The following is a 20,124-nucleotide window of genomic DNA, read 5'->3' as shown; positions in this document are numbered from 1 at the left end:
AAGTTAAGAGTAGCTTAGAGGCAAGTAAAAAAATTAATGTAACAAGAAATTTTATAAATTCAATCAGAAAATACTAACCAAATCCTTATAAAATTAATAAATTAATAAATTAATTAAAATCTATTAAACGTTCTAGTTATAAAAAATCGAGTCTTATCATGATAACTAGAAATTCTTGTTTGATTTAACCAAAATGCCTTCAATCATATACGTCTTGTTGGTACAATCAAACGATTTTTCTCAGGGCACATATATTTTAGCTTTTTTTAAAAAATCAATAATCTTGATAAGACCAATAATTTTTCAAGAAATTCAAGACAAGATTTTTAATTATCAAGAAGACGATGTCAAGACTAATCTTGACATCTCAATTTTATTAATCCCGTCGTTAGTAAAAGTTATTTGCCTGCGCAGAGATAGTTATAATGGACAATGCAACGATTTACATCATCGGCGCGCACGTTCCTTGTATATCGCGCGATGCGCTCCCAAGCAGGAAGGCAGGCAAAGCAGAATGCGCACGTGTGGGCAGGTGAGATACCGGGTAACATACCTGGACACGCCCGCGTGTTTTCGCTATTATACGAACGTCCTGCCGGTATCATAGAATAACACGATTTTTAAATAGCTTTCTTGAGTTAACTAAAATTTTTTTATTTTAAGATAATTTTTTCCTCAGTGTATTAAGTATATGCATCGCGCGAATCAAATTTAAAATTTTTAATACAAGTTCTTATACAAAATTATCGTTTTAACAAAAGAATTTTATCGCTGGCCCTCTCGTCACATAATATTTCCAAATATTGCTAATTAAATATACAGAATTATCGAATAAGAATGTGAAGATTCGATGTGATAAGTCAACGATTAAATATTAGTTTCGCAAAATTTAACGATCACCTTCGATATTATGGAATCGCGAGTTAATTATTATAAATTTAATAATTTGTTTTTTCAATTATAATTGTAACTACGAATTTCGTATCGGAAAATATTCATAAATAAATTAATAAATTACGATTGCGAAATCACCATGTTCTTCCCGCGTTCTTTTCATTCACGTTCTTAGACGAGATTGTCGTTTCAATAAAAGAGTTATCGTTGTCCCTTCCGTTAAATAAATTCCGTTAATGAAAGTTGCGTGGCTCGTACCGCCGAGGAGTCGAAACGATTTTCATCATGGAGAATTATTTCTCACTGGTTCTTGTGAGATCCATTCGCGACGTCTAGTTCGGTGTTCCTGAAAATTGGGAATTTTTATTGTAAGATTGAAATTAATCCCAGGTTTTCCTGAAAATTTCCGAAAGCAATGATTTCGGTAGTAATTCAACGACGATATGCTTCTTTAACATCGAATTAATTTAAATAATATATATTTAGATGGGAGAAATGTATCCTTTTTTTTTCTTCATTAAAAATGTTCTATCATTATTAGGATCGGTATTATTATTGCTTATATTTATTAATATAATTTAATAATATATTAAATATTTTATAATTGTTTTAATATGATATATTATATATACGCGTAATTATACATGAATGTTACATAAAATGTGCGAATACTTAAAAATTTAGAGACGAATCGAATGGGTACCCCTATATCAGTAAGATATTGATTAAAAGAAAAAAACATTATTAATTTAAACGTTTCAAGAATAAGAATCTAGATAATTAATCTAGAATTATTTATATATTTAAAATTATTTCATTTATTTTGAACGCTATTCGAATTGAAATTTTTTAAATCTTGCTGGTATCGGGTTCGATTTGTCTCGCGCGCGCAGACGGTACCCCTGTCTAAATTATGTGTTCGCACATTTAACACATACTCCAATAATGTGCATGTATTTTATTATTTATAAATATAATCGTTTGTAATCACATTTCAATAACAAAGGTTATATCCATTGAATTTTCAATAATGAAATATATTTCTTAGTAATGGTAGAACATGTTTTCTGACGTGAATATCAATTTCGTGAATTGAAAATAATGACGAGGGATAATTGTGTCTTTGATTTAATACTGAAATCATTGCTATCGAGAATAGTCCGGAAGATCTAGGATTCGTTCTCTCCTACAGTGAAAGCGTCTCCCGACGTTTAATGGATCACTTAACTTTTCTTCGCAGATTGATCTTGCGAAATCTGATGTAGAAACGAGATGTCAGTCGTTCTCCATTTCTAAGATCGCTCCTCTTTTTATCGGATATTATCGGTATGTCACTCGCGTACCTGCAATCGAATATTCCGATTATTGTCGATTTATCTATTCGTCGCATTTTCTCGCGAATTTTAAATCGCGATTTATTTAGAAATTTAATTGTTGATTTCGAAGTTTATTCTATCTTTTCATTTTGAATATTTCCTTTGATAATCTACATAAAATGCGCCAGTAATGCAAATACTTTCTTTTACAATCGAAGAAACAATCAATAATTTTATTAATGACTCTTTTGATCATGATTATTTACATTTATATGTTATTTATATAAAACTAATTAAATTCTATTATTCTATTTGTCGATTATTAATAATAAATGTCGCGTAATTAATCTTCGCTAGTCAGTCTGGATTATGTAAAAATTTTTAGTAAATTTTTTATTATACGTATATTTTATTATTTAGAGACACTTTCGTGTAATAAACTATTCCGTGTAATAAATTATTTTGTATTATATTTCGAATTATATTTATTACTTATATTTTACATTTACTTTTGTATTAAACCCTGTATTCAAAGAAAATAGAAATAAAATTTAAAAAAATGTTTTTCCTCGATGTTTTCCTTCTCTCTTCTATCTTAACAAAGGCATTTGCCGGGTGTAAATAAAAATCGTACAAATTAATAATCATTAATTGCAAAAATTATACAAAACAATTGCGTTTTGAAGGATTGATTCTCGATGAATGATTCGAGTCTCCCCGCGAGAGGTCAGAATTGAGTTCGAAAGCGTGACGCATGTAAACGTAATATATACAATTCATATAACAATTCTCTTAAGAAAATAACCAGTATATTGAAACCGTTTCACCAACTGGTCAATTGAATCGGTTTTTATATCAGTAATTAAATCAGTAAAACTGTTTCGATATACTGATTATTTATTTTAAAAGTTTATTCATTGTCGCCGCGATGTTAACGTACGGAATAAACGGAATACATTCGTAAGTTACAATTTTATTATTAATAAATAGTTGATTTGATCATTGCTCTTTCCATTATTCGAAATACTCGATTATACGATTGGAATATAATTAGAATATAATTTCGAAACACGTATTTCGCGTGATGCGTTCATTTAATTAAAAAGACTCGAATGCAATTAAGAATCGATGTGTGTGACTGGAATCAAAATTATAAATTATCATTTTGTTGCAATCCTTAGGAACAATAATTATTCTTCTTTTAATATTTATAATTAAGAATATTTCGTCCGATGCTTTATCATATAATTATGTGATGATTTAAATATATATAATTCATCTGAGAACGCGCAGTAAAACGATCGAATGGCAAAATCGAATAATTAATGTAATGGAAAGCCTTGCGATGTATATTAATCGTTTAATAAATAATTAATCTGTGTGTACATGTGTGTGTGACTTCAAAAATATACTTGTATATAAATTCAGTTATCGTATATGTACGTCATAGTACGCATAAAATATTTCGGCAGCGAGGTCAATAACACGACGTTCGGCCTTGATGACGTAGCGCTGTATTGTTTATATAGGCGAAGCCCTTGTATCATTCGCACGGCGACATTCCAGTAGTAAAGTAGTGATACGGAACACTTCGTATAATTGAATTCTTTTTCTAACAGTGCGATCGTGATTAATATCAAAATATGATTCGCTATGACTATTACAACTAACAATTAATTAACTCTTAATAAATGAAACTATACATGAAACTATATGGCGATGATATATCCATCGAAACGCGATCCTTCATTATTCCAAATAAAAATTGAAACAAAAGAGGCAAAAATTATAAATATATAGACGACCTTATATTATTCACACGGCATTCCAACGGCAGAGTAATGATACAAAATGCTTCGTATTATTGAATTCTTTTCCTAAACGCGATCGCGATTAGTATTGAAATATAATTCGCTACGACTATTGTAGAGCGAATCGTACTTCTTTATCCCTTATACGATATATTAATGTGCGTTTCTCGTAATTATTCCGCGATCGGGAGTGGCGTGCAAAAGTTTCGCGATCGTTTCTATAGTATATGACTAAATATAATTAATTGTTTGTTCGCGAGTGAATATGAGTGCTATGAGGAAACAGTAAAAGCTGAAGAAGAAAAAAGATGGACATCTGGAAAAGTATCGGACACTCAGAGAGCAGTGAAAGAGCCTGAAGCAGTCAGAGAGATATGTGGTGAGTAACTTATAAAAATTATTTATTTATTATTATTATTTATATATGTATTATTTTCAAAATAGCTATATTGCTTATTATATATATATATATATATATATATATATATATATATATACTATATGTTAAAGTACGTAAAATATTTCGATGACAAATATATTAAAAATAAATTAACTTATGGTAAATGTCATGAAAATATATCGCAACGATATATCTTTATCGAATCGCAATCATTAATTACTGCGAATAAAAATTGAAAAAGGGAACTTAAAAGAGGATAAAGAAATTAATTTTATTATGATATTTCGATTATTGATGCTTATTATAATAATTTCTCTAACGATACTTATTAAAATTGAATAAATTTCGACCAATGCTTTAAATTTTCTTAATCTACAATCATTCATAGAATATTTCAACGACGTTTTATGACTTACGATCATTCGCACAGTAACCTTGAACAATAAAGTAGTGACGTTTCATATATTGTCAAATTCTCTCTTTATATAGTCAACCTTGGCGATATAAACTACCGCGATAATGTTTCTGACCTACGATCATTTTCTCAGTGGCCTTCGAACAGTGAAGTAGTGATATGAGACGTTCCATATATTATCAAATTCTTTCTCTAACAATTATTTTGAGCATTGCTTTATATAATAGATTATCTCTTATCTTTTATATTTTTATTTATCGTTTATATTTGCGAATTAAAATTTATATAGTATATTACAAAATTAATTATATATTATATTATATATAAAATTATATATAATATAATATAACCCTCCCATGGGGTACACCTTGTCGCGGTAGGAGGGCTTAGTACCTGGATGGTGCCTTGAGGTTTATCTTAAATTTTTCAATTTATGATAAATCTTAAGTGCCTGAATGGGAAGCCAAGTACCCTTTCGCGGTCGGTGCCGTCAACGTGCCGCGGACGGCAAGTGCTTCGTCAACGCGTCGCGTTAGATATATACATATTAGGGAGTGCCGTTAAAGGTATATACATATTAAGTATATACATCGCGCGATCAAATATAAAATTTTTAACCGCATCGAAATTGTGCTGGAGTGCCGCTCAGTATCGCGCGTAAAATAACGAAAATAGCGATATAAAAATATCGCTCGCGAGTGCGGGAGTGTCGTCAAAGTATCGCGCGCCAACAACATGAGAGGAGGAGGAGGTCTGGGAGAGGCATCTTGCATCGGCGGAGCAACCTGATGGTGAATATTTATTATTTGTACATTTGATATAATTAGTATAAATTGTACACGTAATAAATCGGTCTTATTATATAAATGAATTAAAGAGAAAATTAATGAATTAATGAATTAAATGAATTAGAGAGAAAATTAATGAATTAATGAATTAAATGAATTAGAGAGAAAGATTTTTATAAAAGTCATATAGAACTTTCTATTTAAAAAATAGTTTCAAAAGTTTAAAATTTTTCCACGTGTGTTTATCTCTGCTTCTTATTTTACACATTGAATATAAAAAATTCCGCGAGATAAAAATTTTTTAATATATTAATTGCATTTTGTGGACATTATTATAAATGAATTTTATATTTGTATATGTTTCAGACAACTAGCTTCGGTATCAACAACTCCGCTGTTGCGCATCAGTGACGGTGAGTGAGAAGAAAAACTTTTATTTAACTTTAAGATAACGGATTCGTAGAGATTTCAGATAGAGATGTAAATGTAGATTGTAGATTGTAGCTAAATCCGTTGTCTTAAAATGGATGAGCTAGAATGGATTAAATTAAACAAATTAAATTAAATAATTACATTAAATTAATTAAATTAAATAATTTTAATAAATTCTTTTGAACTTATGCTTTACATCTATTGCGAAAATATATTGAAATATTAATTAAAAGGAGAAGAAATCAAGAAAGGATTCTTTTGTAAAGATTTTGTCTAATTTATTAAATAAAGGATACCCATTAACAATTATTAATTTTATCAATTTTTGATGCCAATTTATTTTTATAATACGCACTTATTTTCTAATTGCTTATAGCTCATCCATCGTAGAATTTATTTGTAGATATTGTTTTTAAACTTTACTTTAACTTAATATAAAGCCAAATGATTAATTAATTAAATAACTTGTAATATGTTAAATATACATATTAATTTTATATTTTATTATAAAATATAATGTATAGAAATTTGTAGTAATTTGGCTTTATTTCAGTTAAAATAAAGTTATATTTAATATTTAACGAACGATCGTAAAATCGAACGATCGTTATTAAATGAGCGTAAATATTTCACGCTCTTTTGCCGGTAATTATCCAGCAAAAAAAGGAGTAATTATCTCCTTCTTTGATCTCTGATTAGAGATCGAGAAAGAAAGTGGCCAGGATCAATGAAAGGTAGGTTCAACTGGCCTGAAGAGTATGGTTAGGGTATGCAATTAGGGCACGCGGTTAAGGCACGTGATTAAAATATACAGATAATTAGGTGAGGTGATGATTAGAGATAGATTCCTCAAATCTCAAATAATTTTAGTTAATCAGAAAGTAGGGTTGTTAAGGCTATTAAATAAAATTACAATTCTTCTATTAATATTAGGATTGTTAGGGCTCTTAAGATCATTAGAATTCTGTAAGTAGGATTGTTAGAGCTACTAAAATTATTAGAATCCTTTAATAATAGGGTTGTTAGGGCTATTAAGTAAAATTCATTCTTTCTTTTAAAATTCCAATAATCTTAGGGGTAAATTTAAATTATTTTCATTAAGTTGAATTTATTTTAAAAACGTTGTAAAAATAAATATAACATGTTTTAAAAATAAAAGTGTTTTAAAAGTGAAATTTAAATTATCTTCACAAATATTAAAGAAATTGCATAATTATTGACGTTTAAGAAATTTTAACATTTAAAAAAAACAATAATAGATACAATAATCAGTCTAATACGAGCTAAACTGCGGATGATAGGTTAGTTAAAAATAAAAAAAATAGACGAATGTCAATAAGTCGCATTTATTAAGAGAACAACTAAAAGTGAGACGTTTCGATGCTTACTTGCATCTCTTCAGTCACGAAGTGTTAAAATTCAAAATATGGTGATTGCATCTCGAATAGGAAGCCAACGTGTGTTGTGTGACAACTTGGTTTCTAGTAACAATTACATGCAGAAAATTACATACAAAATTATAAAAGAATGACTAAATAGTAAAAGAAAAATTGCAAAAAATATGACGAACCGTTACGATTATATATAATAAATCATTAGTAAAAAATCTTACCAAATCTCCTAAAATTTGAAATCTCCACACAGACTCAAGTTTTAATATTAAAAATTAAAAACATTGTTGCGACAACGGCAGTCAGTAAGACTATGAGAAGATACGTTATTCTCGCCGAATAAATAGTTAACGAAATATAAACCTTAACATGTTATATTTTATTTTAAAACTTAAAAATATATGTGTATTAAATCAAATATAATATTAAATCCAAATGTTAATGTTATCAATGTCAAATTATTATATCGATGTTATTAAATATTTGAATAAATCAAATATACCGTAAAAAATTTTGTGTTTTTAACATATTTCACATGTCCCAATTTATCGAGTCTAATTTTAATGTTAATTTAACAGAAGACAAGTATGTAAATAAATAACACAAGTAATATGTATATTAATAATTAACACAAAAAAGTGTAACACTTAAACTTTAACTGGAAATAAAGTTTATTTAAATAATTAACATATTTATAAGTTATATTTATAAGTTTTATTTATATTAAGTTAAATTAACATATGTATAATGTTAAATTTAATTAAAAGAAAATGTTATTCTTACATTTTTATAATAAATAACAGAATAGATATGTCGATTTAACAAATGGAAACTTATAGAAGGAAAAAATAACACAACTTATCTGTTCATTTTAATATATAACATATTTCATCAAAAATTCGTGCATTTACATATTAATTGTGTTGTTTTAACTCTTAGAAACGGTAAATATTAACTCAACGCAGAAATGTCAAAATAACGCAACGATAATATGTTACATTAACATAAGAGTATGTTAAAAATTTAACACAAAAATTTTTACACGAAAAAATTTTAACGAAAATACAAAATGTTTTCTACCGTGTATATAATTACATATAAATGTTACGCCCGCTAAATTATACACATACAGAAACGAGATATTATCTTGTCATAGTGACAAATGATAACATCGTATAAGATATCGTTATGTCCAAGCCCGAGGAGGGATGGGCCGAAGAAAGAGAGTAACGATCACTTCCCGAGAGTATGTGCGGACACCTCGGGTCGAACGAACTGACAAGCCAGAAAACATCAAAGACGCATCAATTTTATACTGTCTACAATCTCTATATCCACTCAATAATCTCTTTTTAAAAAATTAAATTAATCCTTATTATTCGAGATAGGATTTGTGTGTATTTTTGTGCATAGATATGGATATCCAATTAAGTAAGGGATTATTTCTCATAGGACATGTGTCAGAAGAGAAGAAGTATAAAGGAAAAGAAAATTGATAAAAAATAATTGATAAAAATAATTTGCTTGATTGTGTTCGGAAAGGTGATTGTTTTGGGAGTTCGATGGAAAATCTGCAATGGCTCTGATGGTTGGCTGAAATGCTGAATGGCTCGTGAAGATTAGCGGCGATGTGCTATGGTTTTTATTTGATGATTTGAGATTAAATTTTAAATCAACTTAACACGACACATGGATAATAACAGTACGGATAATATATTTAATAAATAATATATTTAATAATATATTTTTATTTAATATAATTAATATATTATATTTATATTTAATAAATAATATATTTAAGAAATAATTGTCGAACGAATGCAAATTGCGTCACTGCGGAAATAATAAATATACGAGTGAATACGAGAATAATTTGATACGTGTATACTCTCTTGTTTCTGTCAAAAAGTTCTTATATTCCATTTTTGCTTTATATAACCAACATGTATGCTTCTAAACAGATCGAAAATCAATTTGGCATTTCGTCGTGGAATCGAAAATTGATTCCTTGAAAAGCTTTGATCCAATAAATAAAAGCAAAGAACACGATTCGTCACTTTACCGGGAATCGGACAATGGATCGTCCTACGATCACATATACGTGTACAGATTTATAGACGTATAAATATATGGATACATACACAAAGCATAGATTTACACACACCGACTAATTATCCATTTAATCCACTGATGACATTCTTAACGAATCATTTAATGATAGATGAACATGGAGACGAAGAAGGATAAATGGAGAATTGGGAAGACTAATAATAAGCAGGATTAAGGAAGCAAAAAAGTCGAAGAATATACATGTGAATGAACATATCGCACCAAGAGATCAAATTATCGTTTAATGAGATACAATTACCTATGAGTTTTTTCTTCTATTTATTTTTATTATTGTTAATTATTGTATTCATAACATACATTAGCATAAAAACAAATTAATTGGTTTAGTTCTCCCTCTTCTTTTTTTGATTTAAGAAGTCCAGTTATCCTGTGACTTTAACATAAATATTCTGCTAATTCTCTTGAACTGTGAAGAATAAGTTATTGTTTTGACATATATCGTTTTTGATTTTTGTTTTTGGTTGATGTCCATGATTTAGATATGCATTGTTTCTTCACTGACAATGAGAATATTTGTCATTTATACAATCTTTTAAATTGCAAGTCGGATTTTAATGTTAATATCAAAAGTTCACTATTCGTTCCAGATTTATTTTTCTTTCTCGTCATCTTTTCTTTCTTCACAACCATTTTCCTGTTTTAACATACGGGAACAGAGCTACCGATTGCCAACTCCAACACAAAGATTATAATGGCACAAGCGTATCCAAATCCAAGAATATAAAAACTGAACGTTAGCTGCTTTAGTGACATTACATTGAAGCTTTTCTTCGTTAAAGCGATATGTTTCTCCTCTTCACGTTTGATTTCCAAGAAAAATTCATCTTGAACTTTCTTAATCAAGCCAACCTGCATCATCTGATGCATAATATCGTTGGCGCGATTATACAGTGGCCAATTCTCACGGATGGCACACGGATCGCATTATCGGACGCAACATTTTTGATTTAATAAGACCTTGATTCTTGATTCCGCAGTATAAATGGTAGCAATCTCCGATACATACAGCGGTCGACGAATTTTTGACATGTTCCATGCAATTTTTGTAGTTAGTTACCTTGTAGCGCGATTGGAATACAGGATCATATTCGTCAAAGATATTCTTGAAGATGTTCGATCCGTATAAAGTGTAACCGGCATCCTATAAAAAAGTCCCAATTAAATTAACATGTACCACTTATACCTCAAAATATTAAATTCACACCATTTTATTATAAAAAATTTATGGCTAAAATAGCAGGTGTTTTACAGGTTTTTTTAATTAAATTTTTTTTTACGTTAGTTTGTAATACTCGACGATCATGGTAACTACTATTCAACAAGCTTTGCGTCCTTTTTGAATTATATACTTCATTACGGGATTAAACTTCTATCCTATGAAACAATTATCATCTAAGATTCCATGGACTAAATACTTAAGTATTTTATATTCTTTAATAATTTTAACCGTCCATGCTTGTGTTTATAACTACATAGTGACATCCAAGATATTATATCCATACATAACAGATTTGATTTCTGTCATTAGTTACAACATTTCTATTGTATCTGCAATTATGAGTATCTATTATCAAGAGGTAGAAGAGAGCATATTTTTAGTACACATACATTTTTATTATATAAAATAATAATAATTAAATTTATCTATATATTAGACATATAAATATCAATTACATTAAATGATAATTTAAAGTTTTAATATGCAATAATCTTTCAAAAATTCTTTTAAAACTATAATTTTCAAGGTTTTTTAAATATTTGTGCATAATAATGTATTGTAATAATAATTATGTTTTGTATAATATGGAAAAATGATACACATTTATAGATACATTTTAAAACGTTGTCTAAATGTCCTAAATTGTTTTAGAAATTCGCAATGTGCATGAAAAGGCTTGCTACAATAAATGATACTTTGGAACAATTGGGCACTCCGCAAACTTATCGAAAGATGCATATGTATTCGAAACAATTAGTAATTGGATGGATTGTATGGACTCTCATTGTGAACTTTTTGAATATACTATGGCAGCTGAATGAAATAGAAATTACCTGGACATTTTTTCTATCTTGCATACTAAATTATTGTTCGCAAATTAATGCATTCATAGATTTATTATTTATTTTTGTTTTATGGTTGGTATTTATATATATTCATATACAATATTACGTATAAGCATATATATAATCAAACTAATAGATATCTTGTATTTTTATTTAGACACATTTTATATCTACATAAAGTCTGTTAGTCTCTTTCTCTCTCTCGCGCTCTCTCTCGCTCTCTCTCTCTCTCTTTCTCTTGCAAAATTTTATTTCATTATTAAAAAATGATATTTTTTATATTTTTTATTATCTTTAATAAAAACTTAAAAAAAATCCTTTTAAATTAATATATAATCTTTTTACAATATTTACAATACATATATAATGTTTCTAGACATAAAATTAAAAATTAAAAGATTTATTGAAAATTAAAAATTAATGAGATATTTATTATATGACGTAGGTATATTGGTACTAGATTTGACAAAGTAAACGAGCATATGCAATATCTATCGAACGAGAAGCACGTACCGAAGTATAAATGGAAAAAACCTATAATTACTCTTCAATATGTTATTTGCACTGATGATTATAAGCGAACATTGTGGACCCTAATGTAAAAATGCCATGTTTTGATCCATCTAATGTTAATTAAAATCTAATATTAATTAAAATAAAATATAAACTCTACATTTATAAAATATAACGCAATATTTATAAAGATTATCAACAATAAAAATTTTTTATAAGTTTTTATAACATGTGAAAATAATTCTTATGCTTATTTGTATAATAAATATGTTTCTTAACAGCATCTTCATTTAGAATTATGCCGCATTGCTCGCGAATTTAACTTAATATTCGGAATGCAAATGACTTTTTCAATAGTATCTTATATTACAAACGTAACAGTCACGTGTTTTGTTTTAAATATATTTGTAATGGAATATCGAGAGATTTCATTCTATGACTGGTTTGTTTTATGCAGTTTGATCTCGATAGATGTAATGAGACTTTATATATTAAATTATATTTGCGAATGTGTTAAAGTTAAGGTAAAACTATGCAAACCTCAATAAAATATATATTAAATTAATATAATATGTTAAATGTATATTCCATAATATTAAATTCGAAATTTTAGGCTAGAAGAATTGATAGAATATTTCATCAACTAACAAATATTATCCAATACGCTGACGTTTGGAAAGAGGTAAGCAATTTATAAAAAATAAATGAGATAAAATTAAAATTATGATTATTTATCTACAGATTAATCAGTTTACTTTGCATGCAATACAACATCCGTTAAAATTTACTGGAATGGGTCTCTTCTATTTTGGCTTTGACTTCCTTCGAAAGGTTCACTTTCATATACTTTTTTTCACTATTTTATTTTTGTGCCATATATTAAATAATTAAATTATATTATTAAATTAAGGAAATAAAAATTCTGTAAATTGATCTAATGTTGTTTCCGAAATTTTTATATTACTATCCTTTCACTACATACCTACTTCTCTTGTTCAATTTTTAATTTTTAATTTATTACATTTTAATAAATTATTATTTTTATATACAGCAGAACTTTTAATTGACATGTTTTCTTTCAGCTTTGCACGACGATTTTAATGTATGTGATTATTATGATACAAATGAAAGTACGTCTTTTTTAAATATGTTATAATTTCTTTTTAAAGAAGACAATAATTGGCATGTCATCAAGTAACATTGTAATAATATATTGTAGGATATTTTGTTGTCAGGATATGAAATGGAATAGAATACTTTTTAAGACAAATAACTGATATTTATTTGTTGAATTACAATATTAATACGAACAAAGAGAGACGCTTGTCTAACACACATCTTTACGCTCTCGCAACGACACAGAGACTGCTCGTATCGCGGACCGAAAAATGCCTGGGCGACCTATCTGCTTGTACCTCAAGTGGTGGTATATCTGTTTATCGGATGGTCTATCTGTTTATCTCTAGAAAAATACTCGAACACTTGGGCAGCCCTACGGATTCACTTTCCTTCAATATTAAGATTATTATGTATGTAATTATATCAAGATTAACTATCATTTAGTTGTATAAACTTATATATCATGGCATAATACTTTATTTGATAAACCAATCATGTAACTATATAATATTAAACATAAATATCGTGTACAAGATTCTTTAAAAAATTTATAAATGTTTTTAAATGTTATATATGCACATAAAAGAATATAAATAAGAATATAAATTTATAAATATATTTATGTAATATATAGACTTAAAAATAACAAGAATAATAAAAACAAGAATTGTAAACATTTTAGAATAATTGTAAAATATAATTAATAAAATAAATATTAATGTTAAAATGACAATCTATAAAATTTTTTATTCTAGTACATAAGCTTAATAATAATGTGCGATAAATAAATTATGCTAATGTGTTATTAATTTATATTACGATAAATTTATATAATTTACATTGTAATATAATATAAATATTTATCCCATTTCACGAGCAATAAAAAAGAAAAATTGTATATTTTTGATTCTTCTTATTCTCTTTTTTCTCTCTATTACAAAAGAATAATTTGTACATGATTTAATACATTAAATATAATTAACTTTAAATAATTTATGATTAATAAATATGCTTAAAAAAAGCATGATAAAATTGTATTTCTTAATCAAGCATCTTCTTAAGACAATTACTTTGCAAGTAAAGTAGCTGGAAATTATTACCATTTAATTCTTTATATTTCTCAAAAATTATGTGGTTAAGGATTCATTTTTTAATGAGATATTATCTACTGTCTATGTCAAATATAAAAAATAAGTTTATATAAAATAAAACACAGATGCTGTAAACAAATTGTAATGCCAATCTTTATATGTTTAAATATTTTTTCCTATTTACTCTCGTGATATTTAATCATATCAAGTAAATTACAAGTTAAATGGAGTGAATTTATGAAAGCGATGTTATCTTGATATTTACCGATTTTATTAGAAATATGTAAAATGTTATATTATATAATAAGAAAAATTGCGATATATAAAAACACATGACAGTGACATAAGCAAAATTGAATGTGTTTTATACAGAGAAAAATATGTAAAAAGTGATTAAGCAGCATTATTTTAATAGTTTATAGGCGATATAAAAGATTTATTAGTGAATTTCATTAGAATGAATCGATCATTTTTTAATATAAATAAATAAGTATAAAGAACTATACCTACATATTAGAAATTCATTATCATGTAACAAATTAGTACAATTGCAATATGTTAAACAAATAAGTTTGGGTAGATAGTCAGTGTTACTTTAATGCAGCAATGATGACCATTGTTATCCAACAGATATGAGTCCTTTCTTCTTTATGGGCTTTATTATGGGTTTAAGAGACTATTCTATAAAACAATCAAATTCAAGAATTCAGTAGATTATTTATTTAAATACTTTATATTCAATAATAATCTGGTTTATTTATGTTTATCTCTATTATTATATAGTGACCCTATTTAGATGGAGGATAATATTTCAATCCGATATTAATACAGTCGTTATGGAGATTAATATCTTTATCTGTGTTATATCTGTGACTACGACTTTCTATCATCAAAAGGTACAATTATTCTTTTAGATTTTAAGTGTAAATTATATATATAATATATATTTTTTTTTTCCACAAAATTGCATATATATATATATATATATATATATATATATGCAATTTTGTGAAAAATTAATAGCCTTTTTAAACAATATTTCTAAAATTATTTAATAGTTGTATGTAATTATACTTTATATGAAGAAGAGGAAGAAAAAAAGAGACAGAAAGAGAAAAATTGTGTCATGGATCGTATTAAATTATGTGTTTATGTTTATTTTTTAGAGATTTGGAACATGTTTGAAAAAGCTTGCTGCGGATGACACTTTGGAGAAATTAGGCACACTCCAGAAATGCATAAAAAATATATAAGAGATCGAAACAAGCCATTGGATGGATTATGTACATTCTGACTATAAACTTTTATGATACACTATGGTGGCTGAGTATATAACAAAATCCGCTTGGGGATTTTTGACAGCTATATTAAATTATTGCAGCCATATAAATGCATTTATGAACTTATTATTTATTTTTATCTTATGGTTTGTATAATATTTAATATATTTGTATGTATGTATACACATATATATACATATATATATATATATATATATATATATATATGTGTATGCATCTATGTATATATGTTCATATATATATAAATAGCACACACAAATAGTTGTATATATTTTAAATTTTTATATATATTTTTATATATATTTTTATATTTTATTTTAGACATATTTTTATAGATTCTTTTGCAATTTTTATATTAATTTATAAATTATAGACATCACAAGTATTTTATATTTTTTCTTTAAATATTTTAAATATTATTCCATTTATATTTAATTAAATAAAATATTATATAATATATATTTAAAGTATATCATATCAATGTACATTAATACATCACAAATATGTTCTGGAGATAACATATCAGAATAATGTATTTTATAATTTGTAAAACATTGTAATACAGGTATATCGGTAATAGATTTGACGAAATAAACAAGCATATGAAATGTCTATTGATGACAGAAGAATACGGCTTCCAATGTATAATATTTAAGTGGAAAGGAGAAAACCTATTGTTGGTCTACATCGATATACTTTATGTACTTACAATTATAAGACAGTGTTGTGGATCTTAATGTAAATCGATATATGCACATGTTCGAAAAAATTATCATTTCGATATTCATTTAATAATAAAATTTTGTAGAACTTAGTATTTCCGAAAATAATTAATTAAGAAAATCAAATTTATATGAATTCTTTCAATGTATAACTACACTTTATACGAATAAAAAAATATGATTTTCTATAATAACAAAATACATGTCTTTTGATAGGCATCTTCATTTAGAATTATGTCGCATTGCTCGTGAATTGAATTCGATATTTGGAATGCAAATAACTTTCGAAATGTTATCCTACTTTGCAAGTATATCAACAATGTGTTATGCTTTATTCGTGATGTTAGTGCAGAAAGATAAATGAATATATATATATATATATATATATATATATATATATATTCTTTTACCTTAATTCTAACACTCTCACAGATATGATTTATGAAGTAGATTCTCACTACTAATGTGGACATTCAATAGATAATATTAATCCATATGTATATATATATATATATATATTATAGTTTACTTAGAAATCGTAATCCAGAGCTCTTGATAACTGCACACATTTATAACGAAAGGATTATATTTATACAGAAAAAAATGAAATTTGTAACAATATCTGTGTGGTTCAAGTTATTATACCATCAATTTATTAAATTATTAACAATTCAAGTAAAACAATTTTGATTGAAATGTTGCTTTCCGCGTATAATGCTAATACATTGTCCGAAATTTCAAAAATTTTAATTGATTTATGATGATGTAAAAGGCAGAGTAAGAGAAGAAAGAATTGTTCAAAACATATTCGAATTTTTAAAATATTTAAATAAATATCGAGAGTTAAAAACCGAAAAAAACTTAAATCGAATTAAATAGATTTTATTTTTAAATTATTTTATATTAATCAATATTTATATTAATTATTATTTTATAATAATTAATATATATTAATTATTATTTTATAATAATTAATATCTATTAATTATTATTTTATAACAATTTATCTACATAATAGATTGTCACATTATTACAGTATATAAAAGTATTCTCACAAAAAAGTCATTTTTAATTTTCGAGAAATATAATAATACTTATTTAAATATTATTATAATTAATATTAAACAATATTATAACGATTAATTTGAAGAGCATAAGAATTCTGATGTTTTTATATCTCATTTTTTTAAGATTACATTTCTTTCATTTTTTTAAGTTTTGCCTTCTCTTGGCTGCCTTTTCGTCTTTCGGAAGGAGATCGCGAACAAAAGAATCACGCATACGATCATACGTCAAGAGAATCAGTTTCTTCGCAAAAATTTACGTAAATATAATACATAATTATAACGTTATTATCAGTCCCCAGCATGAGTCATGATGCAACTGGTAAACTTTCCGAACGTATATTATACAATATGTAATGTATGTGTGCATGAGTATATGGATATATGCACTTATGTCTGGGTTTATTCGGCTGCATGATGATCGAGGGGTAAAGCAAAGTTCGAAGAATTACTGATTTCCGGACAAGTGCTTAAGGACTACAGTTATGTAGTCCTTTCCGCGCAATACATGGACAGGTTCTGTAATGTGCATTTATTACTGCAGCATTCATCGGCGACGCCTACTTTCTTGGCGACTTTGCTTTTTTTGGTGTCTTGATATCCTCTTTCTTGTTGATAGCACGTTTTCTCACTCATATTCCGAGAGGGGTCACAAACGGCCTCTTTTTCTGAAAAAAAACTTTTGTAGCAATCTGTACAAATAAAAAGATTGGCAGACAATAAGAGGTACATTAAATAATTTATAAATGAATCATGCTGGTTAAACTATCATCTTCAATTATAATTACAAATATTAAAATCTGAAAAGAAAACATTGCATACATTTAGGAAACAAATATATTATTTAACATTGTTACAGAAATAGGCAATTTTGCTCATTAATCCATTACCGATATATTATCTATCCTATTTTGGCGTTTGGATTCGTGTATATAAGCCAAAAAATAATATCTTCCGTATTGATTGGCTTTTATGCTTACCTTGAACTAAACTATTATTTGGATCGTTGCTCTGATAATCTCTATTATAAGGCTTAGGAGTATTAAAAACCCCACCACAGACTAGATTCAGTGCATCCGAGAGTTCTTTCCCACAATAACGTCGTGGTTGTTGTGCGTTGGCCTCCAGTACAAACAACATTAGGGGGATTATTAGGCTGACAATCACGTTCAATTGGCTCGTGGACATCTGAAAGTATCCGTTGTCATTTAATTACGCGAACACATACACGAGACTAGATTAAAAACCGAAAGGAAGGAATATATTATATATTATTTATCAGAGAAATATTTATTATATTTATATCAGAGGAAATAAGCTTTTTCGGAGATAGAAAGATAAATAAGAATAGAAAAATAATTAGAGAATATAAAACATAAATGAGCATGTGTTAATTAAAAGTAGAACAGCAAAAACACTATCTCGGACAAACAGATAATTATATGCAGATTGTATGTTAAAGAAATAAAAAGAAATAAAAATATTTTATACAATGCACAGGCCTGTATATAAAAATATAAATAAATACGAATCTAATAATTCAAAATTATATTCTCATATATTTCAGTTAGAATTAACGATATTTATTTCGCGACTTTTCAAGGATGTGACCTTCCAATAATGATACCGTGTATTGTTCATAGTTTGTACGAAAATATACACATACATGTACGCATGTATTTCCGTTAGATTTGAAAGTATAAAGTCTTGTTTTTAGTAAAGATATTGAGAAAGATTAATAACTGAGCTTTAAAAATTAAATATCTATTAAAATGTCTTTAGAATTAATGAACGAATAATTTTATATATATATATACTTTATACAAATATCGAAGCTTGTTTTATAAAAAGCAAAATTTCATTTTCAATAGCTTACAACTAAATAGCGATAATTATCTCAGTGCCTCAATATTTTCATTATATCAATAAAGATCGAATTTAAATGTACTTTCGATATAATATCAATTTGCATATCGGTATACTTTTTAATTTTAACTACATCGTTTTAGGCTACAATTTACATAAATACACTTTTATTTTGATGTTTCAAGGTTGATGAGGGAATTTATTCGGGATCGATTCGCAAGCAACGTTTCATTAGACGTGTCCGGGTCATTACCGCAGTAGACACATTGGCTTGCTCCTTTGAACACGCGTAACGCTAATTAATATAGGACAAACCACTTCTATTTCCGGCGCATCGAAATTAGCGATAGAAATTAGCGTTCAACTAAGCTATAACTGAAAGAAATGACGCATATTGATGTCGAATTATGTCTAATATTAATTATCTTTTCCTCGCGATTAGTACGACTGAAAACGCGCACATTTACAATTCGTAGCATTATTGCTCCGATAGATCAAACTTTAATTATATTCACGATTTATCATAAAACTCTAAATATATATACTGAAATGAAATTCCAAACTAAATTAACATTCTGTCTTTAAAGTTGATGAGGCAATTTCTGAACGTTATTTCTAATATCTGCTTTAAGATTTCTTTTACATACCTTGAGAGTTTCTAAAGATTTTGCACTCTGATCCGGAAATCTTCTTTAAATATTCAGAACGGTAATTCAACTATAATTATTCTTTGTCTGGAAGAAACTGCGTGATCGTCGGTGAGTTGTTCTCGTCGATCTGAAGAAGGTCGTACATCTTTCAAAATAT

At 27.0% G+C, this 20,124-nt stretch overlaps 1 protein-coding gene across 2 annotated transcripts in view; it reads right to left on the bottom strand.

The window, feature by feature from the left end:
* The window catches only part of LOC112638378 (LIRP-like), a 44,272-nt gene extending 24,148 nt beyond the window's left edge, over positions 1-20,124 (bottom strand). Inside the window, exons 1-3 of one of the 2 annotated variants that reach the window (XM_025409961.1) lie at positions 19,965-20,124; positions 18,432-18,639; positions 17,546-18,119 (exon numbers count right to left, since the gene is read on the bottom strand). In XM_025409961.1, coding sequence (XP_025265746.1) covers positions 17,935-18,119; positions 18,432-18,639 — 393 coding nt within the window. In that variant the 5' untranslated portion in view covers positions 19,965-20,124 and the 3' untranslated portion in view covers positions 17,546-17,934. Of the gene's footprint in view, positions 1-17,545; positions 18,120-18,431; positions 18,640-19,964 lie in introns of those variants that run through there. The other variant, XM_025409962.1, reaches the window with a different exon arrangement.

Source organism: Camponotus floridanus, unplaced genomic scaffold (genome assembly GCF_003227725.1).
Source record: "Camponotus floridanus strain SB8 unplaced genomic scaffold, Cflo_v7.5 scaffold298, whole genome shotgun sequence".
Classification (NCBI taxonomy): Eukaryota; Metazoa; Arthropoda; class Insecta; order Hymenoptera; family Formicidae; genus Camponotus; species Camponotus floridanus.
Note: the sequence above shows the minus strand (reverse complement) of the source record. Positions and strands in the feature narration are given on the sequence as shown.